The 13,720-nt window shown below is 41.9% G+C and overlaps 2 protein-coding genes across 3 annotated transcripts in view; both read right to left on the reverse strand.

Annotated features, from left to right (window-relative positions):
* Nucleotides 1–2,617: 2,617 nt before the first annotated feature.
* Nucleotides 2,618–8,911, reverse strand: LOC103145510 (14-3-3 protein epsilon-like). Of its 2 annotated transcripts, XM_007562946.2 has the most exons (7): nucleotides 8,632–8,911; nucleotides 5,417–5,616; nucleotides 5,223–5,329; nucleotides 4,872–5,078; nucleotides 4,663–4,799; nucleotides 4,518–4,571; nucleotides 2,618–3,252 (listed from the first exon to the last, which is right to left on the reverse strand). In XM_007562946.2, exons 1-6 carry the CDS (start codon nucleotides 8,894–8,896, stop codon nucleotides 4,564–4,566), a joined length of 924 nt encoding a protein of 307 aa, XP_007563008.1. In that variant the 5' UTR covers nucleotides 8,897–8,911; the 3' UTR covers nucleotides 2,618–3,252; nucleotides 4,518–4,563. The 2 variants fall into 2 exon arrangements, with proteins under 2 accessions (XP_007563008.1, XP_007563007.1); XM_007562945.2 differs by lacking the exon at nucleotides 4,518–4,571.
* A 922-nt stretch (nucleotides 8,912–9,833) lies between these two features.
* LOC103145511 (adapter molecule crk-like) overlaps nucleotides 9,834–13,720 on the reverse strand; it is a 7,819-nt gene continuing 3,932 nt past the window's right edge. The window contains exons 2-3 of the mRNA XM_007562948.2: nucleotides 13,174–13,700; nucleotides 9,834–11,570 (exon numbers count right to left, since the gene is read on the reverse strand). Coding sequence (XP_007563010.1) covers nucleotides 11,448–11,570; nucleotides 13,174–13,700 — 650 coding nt within the window. The 3' untranslated portion in view covers nucleotides 9,834–11,447. The remainder of the gene's footprint in view (nucleotides 11,571–13,173; nucleotides 13,701–13,720) is intronic.

A 13,720-nucleotide genomic window follows, 5' to 3' on the forward strand; every position in this document is an offset into this window, starting at 1 on the left:
TTAGCTAGGAGCTACTGAAAATGAGTCCTCTGGTGGACAAAAAAGGCCTTTATTTTTACAATAATCAAATATTTTATGAGGTTTATTATTCATTGTCTAGAAAATAAACAACTATCTTACACTTTGTTGATGTACGTTTTAAGAATAATCTGGAAGTATTTCTTCAGCGCATGCGTAGTTGAGCCGTTGGTCCGGATCGTGGTTCTGGAACAGACGGTGCCATGACAGTCCTCACTGTGCAGACGTAGATCCAGAGAGCGGCTCTAGGAACCAACTTCCTGCTCTCTGATTATTTAGTTTTTTCCATTCTTTGATCTATTTTTTTATGCTGAGAACTAAAAAAAAAAATGACTTGAGTCAGTACTATCAGGGTAGTACTTTACCGCCATCAATGGGACGACGCCATCTCTCCCACTATGTTGTGTGTTGACTGGGATTAGGGCCAGTCTTAGCTGAATCACTGTGGATCCTCTGGGAGGCTCACCATGCTGTAGAAGAGACGTCCAGCTGGACAGTCTGCGGGAGGACACGAGACGCCCAGAGGTGCTGTTAGACGTTTCATCATCCGGCCCGTCCTCATACATGTTTACGAAAAGGGAAGAAACCAGCTGCACCGGTCCAGGTCTGCATTCCTGTCCTGCCATCCGTCTCCAGACCGGACGTGTCACATGGGCGTCTTTTGATTTAATTGTACGTCTTTATTTTGATCTTTTTTAAGTAAAGGAAAAAATAATTTCAAATTAAAATGTGGTGTCATTTATTTTTTTAAGTGATTCTGATTTTCAGTGATGGAGACACTGACACTAATAGCGGAGCTAATGGGCTCTTTGCACGTCAGCTTCCGCGTTCGGGGAAAAGCGGCTCGACCGTTTCCGGTCTATTGAAAATGGGCATTTTACTCTAGGTCAGTGGTGCCCAAAGTCGGTCCTCGAGGGCCGACATCCTGCATATTTTAGTTCTCTCCCTGGTTTAGGACACCTGCATCAAATGATGGTTCATTAGAAGGCCTAAGGAGAACACTGACTTGCTGAGGAGATTGTTACTACCACTAGGGAGAGAACTAAAACATAAAAGATACCGGCCCTCCAGGACCGACTTTGGGCACCCCTGCACTCGGTGCTTGCAGGGCTTGGCCAAGGTAACGTGACATCGATCCGAAGCCCCAACATGTAAGCTGGAGAAATGTTTTAAGATTTACACCTCGTTAAACATTCACAGATGAGGGTGAGTTTTATTTTACGACTATCATTAACTTTAGCTTATGCTAGTAGGCAATATTATCAGACATTTGTCTTGTAAAAATGTGCTATTTAAGTAACTAAGCATTTTAATCCATTCTAACAGACGATGTTTTGACCTTATTTTCAACTATGTTCTGTATGTTTATTGTCTTTAGTGTCAGAGACCAAGTAACGGGGGAGATTACAGTTCGGGCTTTTAGCTTCCGAAGCATGATGAAGCAAAAAAGCTTAAAAGTAGGGCAGCTCTGGTGTTTGGAGATCTGGTTCACCTGACTGTTCAGGTTCAAAGTTGTTGCTTTTAGAAAAACTGTGGGCGTGTTTCTTTAGGTCTCCGTGTTATTTCGTTTTATTACTTTTGTATGCTTCTTGCGAAAAGCTCAAATAGGACGGTGTTACAGCAGTGCGTACAGGCGGATATTCAGCTGCCTGGCTGTGGTCTGCTGGTCGTTCCCATACACTCGCTCTTTCAGACTGAATACAGAAGTGGTTCCATGGAAATAACCGAGGAACGGCTTCTTTATTTACCATCCGTCTCTCCCTGGTAGCTTTAGCCTGAAGAAGCTTTCCGGAGTAAAGTGAAGGCTGCAGACTTTGCTGTGCGGCGTTAGCTTTAACTGTTAGAAATGAATATTTACAAGTCACCGTCTTTTTAATTCAGGATCGCTTGGAAATCCATGAAAACGTAAAAGCCCATTATATTTGGAAGACAACAATATTCAAGGTGTTGCTTTATTTGCGTCTTAAATACGACTTTGTCTTTTCTAGCTGACATGGTAACTCAAAGCGGAAACGAGAAAGCCGCATTTCGCTCATGTGAATGAACTCAGCACTTTGGCACTTTTACTATCAGAAAAATTTTAGTCCATTTAGCTTCCAAGTTAATTTTCCCACATAATTTCTACTGCTTCTACTAGATCCAGTATTAAGTGGACCTAGTTTTTAGCTTTGTGCTTTTGCAAAATCTGAAAACATTTAGCACACTTATCTGAAAAATACCGAATTCCACAACACATCTACATGTTAATGTAGTTAAAGTCAAGTTAGCATAACTGACCTACTTCACTCTGCCTCACCATTTCTTTTTTTTTATTAAAAAGTTTTTCTTGTCTTTAGCTGTCCCAGTGCTGACAATTGGTAGCAAAGAATTATATCCTTTTTTAAATTATATATTATGCATGTATTTAAGACCTAGCTTCTTATGTTGACAACTTGACAGCTAAAACTAACAATAGTGATACATTGCAACTAGATATTATTTATTATAGTGAAATAAATGAAATTGTTTTAATATATTTTAACACTTCAGAGAATGAAGGCTGAAGTCTTTGAAAAGACGTGACTGCCCTCTAGTGGTTGAGTTTTAGACAGGACACAGGTTGAAGTTTTCAGTTTGAAGTTTAATGTTTTCCATGCTGCGTTTCAGAAAGAATACAGATGGTACTTGTGGCTCCGGTGAGAATATCCAGTAGTACAAATCAGATTCACGTTACACATACCCAACAGGAGGAGGAAGAAGAGACAGGATGAGATGAGGGAACCCTGAAGACTCAGCTGGAGTCTCTAATCGTGAGGACTGAAGAGTTTCAAACCGACAGCATGGAGACGACGCGCATCATGAACACACACAGGAACAAAAACAAGTTTCATCTTTAAATAAAGCCTTGCAGATGTGTGGTACAAATACAGGCGAGCGGACTTGGCAACAGATGATGCAGCAAAGAAAGCGAAATAATAATAATAAAAAAAAAAGTCGCAGAGAATGATTAACGGAGAGAGAGAGAAAGGGTAGGATGCCCCCCGGTGGACGGGGAGGACCCTCAGGGGACAGACAGGAGACGTGCATGTGAGGGTAGGAGGAAGATGGTGGGGTGAACCCGGCTGGAACCGGAGCTGGTTCTGGGACGAGAAAGAAAAAATAGAGAAGAGGAAGAGGAGGGTTTGTCTTGAGTTGTTCAGTCTCGCTGGGCTTCTTCCTCCGCGTCTTGCGGCGCTTCTTTGTTCTGTTCTTCACCTGAAATGTAGAGGAAAAGAGCGATTAGCAAGGATTCGTGAGGCTAACGCGTCAAACTTCTGGAGTGGATCCAGAGTTGGGTAGAAACGTTCCTCCGTCACATTACGTCAGAGTTTGTCAAGCTCTGTTTACACCAGAACATGCTTTTTTCAGCATCTTCAGTTTTAAAGCTAACAGTTCAGTGAGGAGCAGAGCAACAAAACAAGATTATAAAGTTAAAATAACTGTAGAAGTTTAGTCTGGAGGAAACGCCTACGACAGCGGGAACCTAGTATAACATAGTATAGGTACATACTAACATATATATAGTATAAATGTCCATAATACAGGAATGGATATGCAGATAGACATACCATAACACATACTAACATAGGAGAGCATATATAGTGATAATATAGTATACTAGTAGCCATGCTAACATATACTATGGTATATTCTAGCATGGCATAAACAGCCATAACATAACGTAGTGTTTACTGATGACATGTCACCTCAAACTGAAGATGCTCAGAGATTCTGATTAGAGCACCTGAAAAAGAGTGAACTGTCCCTTTAAGAAAACACGACCCATTTTCCCCATTAGTGGTGATGGAAAAACTTCACATCAAGCACCCCAGTGAAACAAACAGCATGACTCCTGTTAGCTTCAGAGGCTAACCTGCTGCTGGCAACGTGGCACCATGCTGGGAGGGGCGCTGTTAGAGTGCTGGTGAGGTCAGTAGGAGGGAAAACGCATTGTGAGACAGAAACAGTGGTAGCTTAGGGGAGTTACCATGACGACGACAAATCAACCTGTGTAAGGAAGACAAACAACTGGAATCCATCAGGATTTAAACAGGAAGTGATGAAGGAGCGACCTGTGGGGTCACGTGACAAGGGTTGAGTGACGGGGGTCATGTGACCTCACAGTCATTACCATCATTAATAATGAATGAATCTGAACTCAAAGAGCCGTTTTCACTGGAGAAAAGATCAGAAATTCATGAGAAATGAAGGAAAATATTTAATGTGAATTTATAAAAGCTCAGTTATTGATCATGGATGGATGGACGGGTGGATGAAAATATGGAATATTGTCTGGAAATACGTTTATTTTTTTCAAAAACACTGAAACTTCCCGATGGCCTCTGAACCCAGGAAGTAGTCAGGAAACAGGAAGTAGACAGGAAACAGGAAGCAGACAGGAAACAGGAAGCAGCTCAGAGGTGTGAGGGGGAGGTTAGGGTAGCAGTGAGGGGCGGAGCCAGAGAGGAGGAATGACTTACTAAACACACTGTTCTAACGGAGAGGAGGGGAGGAAGAGGAGGCTCCTCAACAGTCTGAGGAGGATGAGGAGCAGATGAAGAGTTAGTGGAAGGAAGAACTCAGGAGGGAAATGAGAAGGCTGCGGTGCAGAGCGTGGCGTCTCACCGTCTCCCTGAACGTCTGAGGTCCATAGCGTCAAGTTGTCCCGTAGCAACTGCATGATAAGTGTGGAGTCTTTGTAGCTTTCCTCGCTCAGCGTGTCCAGCTCCGCGATGGCGTTATCGAACGCCTCCTTCGCCAACCTGCCAGGGTCAAAATACCAGGTTACACTGCGTCACACCCATCCCGCGCCGCCCCGCGGCTCGGCCGTGTACCTGCAGGCCCGGTCCGGCGAATTCAGGATTTCATAGTAGAAAACGGAGAAGTTGAGTGCCAGGCCGAGGCGGATGGGGTGCGTTGGAGGAAGTTCGATCATGGCGATGTCGCTGGCCGCCTTGTACGCCACCAGGCTGTTCTCCGCCGCCTCCTTCCTGTCGTTGCCCGTGGCGAACTCCGCCAGGTACCGGTGGTAGTCTCCCTTCCTGAACCGGGACAGGCAGCGGGTCAGCAGTGCCACCAGAAACTGATTCATAACTGGTTTTCTGGACTCACGTTCACTGATTTTTGGCGGATTGGAAACCATTTTGTGTGTGTGTGTGTGTGTGTGTGTGTGTGTGTGTACGCACATTTTGTAGTAGAAAACCTTGGATTCTCCGGTGGTTGCTGCTAAGATGAGGTGTTTGTCCAGAACATCCAGGATGTCGTTGCAGATTGATTTCAGCTCTTTCTCAACCTGGACAGTAAAAAACACTGATTGGTCAGACCGGCTTCAGGCCAGCTGGGTTAGCCAGCGTTCCCAGTGGTGCGGAGCGGAGCCAACCGTTTTCCGATATTCCCGGATCATCTTCAGCTTGTCCTCGCCGCCCTTGTTCTCCTCCTTCTGCTCCAGGCTGCTGATGATCCTCCAGGACGCTCGCCGTGCGCCGATCACGTTCTTATAGGCGACGGAGAGAAGGTTCCTCTCCTCCACCGTCAGCTCCACGTCCATGCTGGCCACCTTCTTCATCGACTCCACCATTTCTGAGACGCAACACAACAGATGAATGAGATGCTTTAAAACGCATTTTCATTCAGAAGAAAACCTTCTTTCAGCTGGACGATAAAGTAGAAGTTATCATGATAAACGATAATGTTGTTTTGAGACCATTTTCAAGTAATGGAATAATAATAATTCAAGAACAAATTCTCAGAGATAATTAAACTTTAAGTGTTTAATTAAGTCTAATAAACATTTAACGCTGGAACTGGAAGATATTTTAATAATCATGATAAATAAAATAAAATTAATGATAAAGTCTTCATATAAGCGGCTAGTTGAGACCAAAACTCCAGACGGAAAACTTTTATCATCCAGTTTTTGACACAAAGAGAAAATCGATGATTCATCCAAATGGAAATTAATTTTGACATCATGACATTAACTGATTTATTATTAGGACAGACCTGCATAACATACATTTAGCATTCAGGAGGGCAAAAACAACTTATTTTTCTATGATTATGTTTCACCAAAAACTCGTCATGTAGCAGTTTTAGCTTCATCTGGTTCAAAATGTGTAAAATAGACACAAAAAAAATTTAATATTCAGCTGTTTTTAATATTGCAGAAAAAAAATCTTTTATGATTAAATGAAAAATCATCAAAATTTGCAGATTTTTTTTAACAGAGTAATTGTCAGAATAATTGATTATTAGATTAATTATTAGTTGGAGCCCCAGCATGGAATGCATTTCTGTACGTTGGGGTGAAGAGCCTTCCTCTGAGGCAGCAGGAAGCTGATCGATGCTCAGGAGGTCCTGGAAACTGAAGCAACATGATCACATTTACAAACCATATCCGTTACATTCATCTGCAGCCACAAGTCACTTCAGATATATGGATATTGATCATTTTATCAGTATCTGATCTAAAACTGCTGCTGATGCAAACCCAGGAATCCTCCAATCAGCTGCAGCTGCTCTGAAAAATGTGCAAAATGAAAACGTCTTGTGGGAAAACGTTTCGCCATACTTTGTTTGGGTATTATTATTATTACTATTGTGGATATTAGTGTTTATGTTTCCTAACACCTGGAGATCAGCCGCAGAACCGACCTCTGACCCTTCACTAAAAACTCATCATCATCATCATCATCATCATCATCATCATCACTGCCAGTTTTACCAGATTAGAGACAAACACAAAACCCGGCTCCTGAAAAACATTGCCGTTTATAACACCAGTCACATCAGGAAGTGATTTATGTCACTAAACTTCACACTGTTTTCAAATTTATTGGCATTTATTGATGTTCCCATTGAAGAAACAGTGGAGAAAATAGTAAAACTATCAATCATGACAATAAGGACTGGTTTTGGGGGGGTTTTAAACATTGTGACAACAATAAACCAAAATTCTTCCAACAAATTTATCAGGATAGATGATAAACAATAAATGCCAACTAGCACTGGGAACTGGGAACGCCTCGGGATCGAACAGAAAGAGGCGCAGGGCCTCCTGAACATGTTGCCTCAGAGTCAGGACGGACGATTTAGACAACAGGGCAGGAAATGAGGTCAGACAATATCAATGTTTTTTCCAATATTCGTCTGTTTTCACACATTGCTGCAAGAAAACTCTAGAATTGACAACATAAGAGTCAAATGACTTACAGCTACAAAAAGAAGCCCAAATATTAACTAGTAAATTAGTTATTAATTAGTTCATAAATTAGTTATTTTTCTCATTATTTGGACTAAATCAAAATCGGAGTCCGTAAAACCTACAGAAAATTAGGCTGATGGCGAGGAGGCTTTCCAACCTCACCGAAAATAAAACTCTGCTCAGCTAGAAGAACAAGAGCTGTTGTATTCATTTTTGAGGATCGTATTTTTTTTCTGCTAAAATGTCAAAAGAACTTGTTTTTTTTGTTTGTTTTTTTTTTTGCTCCAACCCAAAAAAAGAAAAGTTAGTTAATTTCATAAACGAAAGCATGTCTAGATGTCTAGTTTAAATGAAAAAATATTTAATCTTTCATCTTGAAACTTGATTTGGCTCCAATGCTCACTTTGAAAAACAATGTAAACTGAATATATCAGTATCTGATATATTTAGTTTGCATGTAGAATACATTTGGTTGCTGTTCTAAAGGGTGAAAATATAACTATCCAGTAAAATGTGAACTTTTGAATGATTAAAGTGACGGTTAATGGTCAATTAACTGATAATTATTAATAACAGTAAAAAAGACAAGACTATTCAGGGACACATTCCATCTAGGGGCAATATTTAAAAATTTAAATTAATTATTTTTTGAATTTTTGATTCACAACACTTAACTGGTATTAATTCAAACTGACGCACATGAATCGGGAAAGTTTAGTTTTAAAACACTGAAACAGTTTTAATTTTTTACCCCAAACTAGTGACATTAAATTAATTTCTAATGCTCTGCCTAATTAGTTTAATTAGGGACTGAATTGTTCTGTAAATGTTTGCTAACATGCCCATTCCTCATCTTCACCTGCAGAGAAGAGAACATGAACACCTGAATTAAAGGGCTAGTCATGTGCTTTAAAATCACACAGTTTGTGGAGAAATACGTTAAAATGAACTATTACGGTATTTTAGACACTAAGCGATATTTTATTGCTATGATTGGGGGGGAAGTAAACTGGTTTAAGTTTGAGCTGGAGGACTGAGTAAAGAAAGGCTAACCAGCTAGTTAGCAGCTAACTAGCGCTAGCAGGACGCTAGCTTAGCTGCATTAACATAAACGTTCACCGGTTAGCGAAGCAGAAACCGGGGCTCGCGCTCGTAAACGGACCCCGGTTTCTGTCGGGACTCAGACCGATTTTTATGAGGTGCAGATTTTCCCTTTATAAGGCAGGGAAAGTCTCCGCCATTTTGTGTCCTCTCAGCCCCCAGATCCATGTGAGCTCTTGTACCTGCGGCTCAGAGCCCCCTGCGCTGCGCAGGGAGACAGGCAGGCGGCGGAGCGGGGGCCGCAGCACTCCGCAGTGACCGTTATGATCTGTGTGTGTCCGCAGCCTTACCATCGTATCTCTCCGCTTGCTCGGCCAGTTTTGCTTGGTACACCAGGTTCTCTCTGTCCGCCATGGTGCTCCGGTAGCGGGGAGGGCTGCGTTCAGCGTCCCGGTGGGGAAACAGGGGACGATAATCGGGCTGCTCGGAGAGTCCTGGCGGTGGATCAGCAACAGCTCTGTCGCTCCGCTGAGCCGAAGACCCACCGGTGAGCAGAGGCGTGAAGATGGCGCCGCAGCTCCATCCGGGAAATCCACGCAGCAGCAGCAGCAGCATCCACGCCTCCCGCGAAGCTACAAATCCACTAAAATATCTTTTTTACCCTGATTTTATGTAAACAGTTTAAAAATGTATTAAAGTGATTGATTTTATATCTATAACTGCGTGGCTGGTTGGACTTTCTCTGCTATATTCATGCTGAACTTATATTAAAAAAACGTTTAATTTCTTTAAAATTAAGTATTGTTTGTTTTACAGATGAGTTTATTACAGTATCTCTTTGTGACCTTTACCAAACAGAACCAAACAGATTTAAAAGGGAATGGCAAAAGCAAAGGAGGTGGATTAGCAGTCCTTGTGGGGGGGAAAAAGAGGTGTAATCCATCGCTGTAAAACAGATTTTGTACTGTTAGCAGAAAGTTATCATCCATATTAATTTTCCTGTTTTTTTACTAGCATATGCATTCAGTCACCAGCTGTTACTAGAACTTTCTGTAGCTAACCAACACCCTAATGCATTTGTGACATTATCTTGACATTTTAGTCATGTTTCTCTCTCTGATACACTTGCAGTGTTTCTTTGCCAGCAGCTCTAAGAAAAGAGATTCTTTTTAATGCAAATGTCATGGATTCATACATTTCCAACATATAAGTATATATATATATATACACACACACACACCTCTGGGAAAGTGAGAACAATCTTGTTTTTCTCAGCTTAAAATGTAAACTCCTTTGTTCAGATGGGTATAAAACCATCGGTCAAGAACTTCTGTATGGTTGTTTTGAGGCAACAGATCGGGATGCTCTGTGCCAGCCACATGGAGAGGCCGTCACTGCCATCACTGTATATGTGACTAAATTATGCGAGAGTAATTGTACAAATTACTTTGCACAATTACTTTGTACTTTTACCTGATAGCATTATTTTTGTACTCTTTCCACCTCTGGTAAAACAAGATTCCAGGATCCCTCGGATGAATGGACGACTGAGTCAGAAATATTTCATATATTTATGTATTTATTAATACAGTATATGCAGTGTTGTACAAACTGGCTGTGATTTTCGTTGTAATAAAACATGGTTTTATTGTAGTGTACAAAATAACTTTTTTTTTGTTTTACATTTTACTCTAAGACTGAAAAGAAACTGGAAAGAAAAAGACTGTAAACTCAAGACAGGGGAAGAAATCCATCAATACAGCGTTGGTGTTTTTAATATATAAAACGCAATAAAAACAGCATAAATTTGTTCGTATAAGACTGAGAGGTCAGTTTTATATGAGTCCCAACAAAATGTGTTGGATATTTTTAAGGCAGACGGAGAAACCCTGTGGATGCATCTGTGGATTCAGGAGTTCAGGGGTTAATCTAGCGTCAGGGAGAGAACAACTGACAAGTACTATCAACACCAGAAAGTTTGATCTCTAGCCTAATAAAACATGGATGTTTGTTACAAAAGTTTTTCAAGTCATAAAATTATGTTCTTCTGCTTAAAGAATAAAAACAAAGTAAAAAAAAAACAACAAACAAACATGTTTTTATCACCAGAGAAAATATTAAAATTCAAACATTAAAATAACAGTTTGAACAGTAGGGGTTATTGTACTACTACAAATCTACAATACAATAATGACTGTTAAAAAAAAAAACCTGACTTGAAAGTTTAATAATTTAAAAGGTGTTAATTTGTGGATGTGGATTTTTAAAAATGTTTGCACCCAGAAACTGACCCTCCTCTGGCTTCAGATCAGTTTCATCCTCAGGTCAGCAGGACGTCAACACGCTTCACAGGAAGTTAAAGGAAATAAACAAAAACTGGGAAAAAGTTCACATTTCTAAACCGTCTCACTGTGGGTGAGCGACCCGCTGATCTCGACTCAAAACGAGACACAGATCCGCTCCATCCGAGACCAGCAGAACCAAGGCACGGCGGTGGAGGCATCATGATATGGGATGATCCTCTTACTGATGCATCACACCGTTTTATCACAAACAAGGAAACCGCTTTCTGAAGGTTCCCTTCCACCACAGAAACCAGAACGCCTTGACCTTTAACCCCTGTTGTTAAATGTGATAAATTTAGTTGAATAAAAACTTTAATATTTTTTCCATATTTCTGTGGTCAAAAAGAGCAGAAAATGTTCAAAATAAGAAGAAAGTATTTAGTTTCAAGATGGCCGCCACAGAACCAGAAGCCAACTTCTGGAAGCTTCTGAGCAGATGTTTGGTCCAAAAATAACAATAGTAAAAAAATCAAGAGTACAAAAAGACACCCATAATATTAATATGTTCATTTTACAAACATCACCTTTACTGATCCGACGTTCCAGAATTATCTGCACCATGGTAATAAATATTAAAGTCGTAAAAAACCCACCATTAATTCAAATAAAATGAGGCGCGATTCATCCTGCGGCTGGTTTTCCACTCGGCAGCTGAAACTGGGATGAAGGGGGAAAACAGGCGACCCCGGTCCGACCCCAGGCTCAAACCTGTCCGCCACAAAGACAACAGGAAGGCTGGCCCACTCGCCTCCCGCCGGCCGGTCCCGATCCAGATCGGACGGTGGGCGAGCTTCCTCCCGGCCCGGTTGGCCCGGTTCTGCTCAGCTCTCGCTGTCGTCCAGCAGCCGGACGTGGGTGAAGGGGAAGTGGCCGTGCTTCCCGTTGCACTCGCCCTCCCACTGGCCGTTCACATTGATCTTCGTCACCTTCACCGTGTCCCCCACCTGAAGGAGACAGAACCAGACCAGCCTGTCGGACCGGAACCACAAACGGCTTCCGGGTACGACTCTACCAAACCGACCCAACAGGTTCACACTGCGCATAATTTGGTCGAGTTTCACCTGCATTTGATGCAAGACAAACAATTTACTAGCAACTTTTCAGCGAGAAATATGAGCTTGTTTTAAATTGATCATTTAAAACAATAATTTAATCTGCTAATAGAACTAATAGTTTTAGTTCTACTGGGAGATTATTTTACTTATAACCAGGGAAACGTGTTGTTATAAATAAAATAATCTGCCAATGGAACTGGGACTTATTCATCAATATTAAGGCATTATTTACTAAAAACAAGCTCGTATTTCTTGCTGAAAAGTTACTTATAAGTTAGTTTTTGTGTTTCAAATTATTTGCACTACAAACTAGACAGAGGTACTTGGTAAGAGTTTGTGTTTTTGCAGTGCAGTATTCAGAAGCTGCTTACAGAATATTTATCTGTGTTTTCTACAGAAGTGAGTGGGAAATAGCAGCTTACAGGAAGGCTTGTCCTGTAAATGAAAAACCAATCAGGCTTAAAGCTGCAGTGTGTGACTTTTACAAAAAATTCAAGTGGAAAACAATCAACCTGATTGGTTAGCATGCTAATGTTTATGCTTGGATTCACACGTTGAAGATGTTTGGTTGCAAGTACAGATAGTTGTACAGACTGATTTTATGTTAAAACAGCCTGCCATAGACTGACTTTAGGACGACACTGTGGGTCTTTGGTTCAGACATCAATGTTAGTTTGTTCATCACTGAAAGAGTTTTGTTCCCGGGAAAAAAAGCCAGAGCACCATGAAGGTCTCCAGTCAGCACTCCGTTATGCCACACATTATAACTCCATTATAACCAGAGTTTCATTTGAAACACTTAAAAACCTGAAGGTTTTCTCTACATGTTTATTTCCTGCTGTATCCTCAGGTTTAACAGGAAGAAGCTCATTTATTGGATTCTGTATTTAGTGCAGAAGAGCACAGTAAATATCTAAAAATGAGTTCTGACGAGACACCACTACATTTGATTATCATAACTGAACTGAACTGTTAAATATCTGCACAAATTTAGCTTCCTGCACAAAGATAATTAGATACATTCAATTAACTGATATGTCTAGTCAAAGTAATTTCAGAATATAAGCTGATTTTAAGGTAAAACATGAAAAAGTGGCAAAACAGAAAATCTGCTAAATTTACAAATTTTCTTACCCAAATACTCATAAAAATAAGCAATAAATTGATTATTTTACAGATTAATTGTTAGACTAATCGATTATTAAAGTAATTGTTATCTGCAGTCTCACTTGAATTGCAGCTTCCAGACAATTTAATGATAAATCTGAAGTAATTTATACTGGTCAGAATATTGTCAGCGATATCTTAATCAGCTTATATGTGTAGTCATAAAGTCATTTCAGATATCTGGATTGTAATGTGATTTTATGGTATAACAGCCTGCCATAGACAGCCGGTTCTAAAGGCTCTGTTCAGAACCGCCCTGTGAATGGACCTGTGTGCAGCTGCTGAAGGGAGACAGTGTGTGGACATGAGGACGGAGGTCTCCTACCTCCAGGGCTAGCGCCGTCTTGTCGTAGGCGTTGGGGACCCTCTTCTGGACGGCGCGGGCGTACACAGGGCCGTCCTGCAGGTTGGGCAGCTGGGCATTGACCATGGGCTGGGGCTGGGCATACAGGCCGGGGTCGCCCTGCGGGTTTCCCTGAGGGGCCCCGCCACCGCCGCCGGGCGAGCTGGGCCGGTACTTCTCCACGTAGGGGACGGGGATCATCCCGATGCGTCCGTCCTGGCTGGCGGCGCTCCACCACTGGTCCTCGGGCTTGTCCAGGACGCGCAGCACGTCTCCCACCTTGAACGGCAGGTCCTCGTCATCGTTGCCAGGGAAGTTAAAGACCGCCCGGACAAACTCCTGCTCCTTGGTCTGCTGGGGGGTGGCGGGCGGGGCCGGAGCGCTCCTGGACTTCTCAACCGGCTCACACAGCGTGGTGGTGTCCAGGTAGTGGACCTTGTAGAACTCCAGCAGAGCGGGCAACTCCGGGAACGACTCCTCCCCGATCTGGAACCGATTGGTCTCCACACCTGACAGACAGACGGCCTCC

This window comes from Poecilia formosa, unplaced genomic scaffold (assembly GCF_000485575.1).
Source record: "Poecilia formosa unplaced genomic scaffold, Poecilia_formosa-5.1.2 Scaffold143, whole genome shotgun sequence".
NCBI lineage: Eukaryota > Metazoa > Chordata > Actinopteri > Cyprinodontiformes > Poeciliidae > Poecilia > Poecilia formosa.

Excerpts from the sequence above, each read along its gene's own strand:
- LOC103145510 (XM_007562945.2), bottom strand. The coding sequence starts at position 8,896 with ATGCTGCTGCTGCTGCTGCGTGGATTTCCCGGATGGAGCTGCGGCGCC. Across the intron at positions 5,330-5,416 it reads TCCGGGAATATCGGAAAACG|GTTGAGAAAGAGCTGAAATC; the intron begins GTTGGCTCCGCT and ends TTTACTGTCCAG. Across the intron at positions 3,253-4,662 it reads CTCAGACGTTCAGGGAGACG|GTGAAGAACAGAACAAAGAA; the intron begins GTGAGACGCCAC and ends TCTACATTTCAG.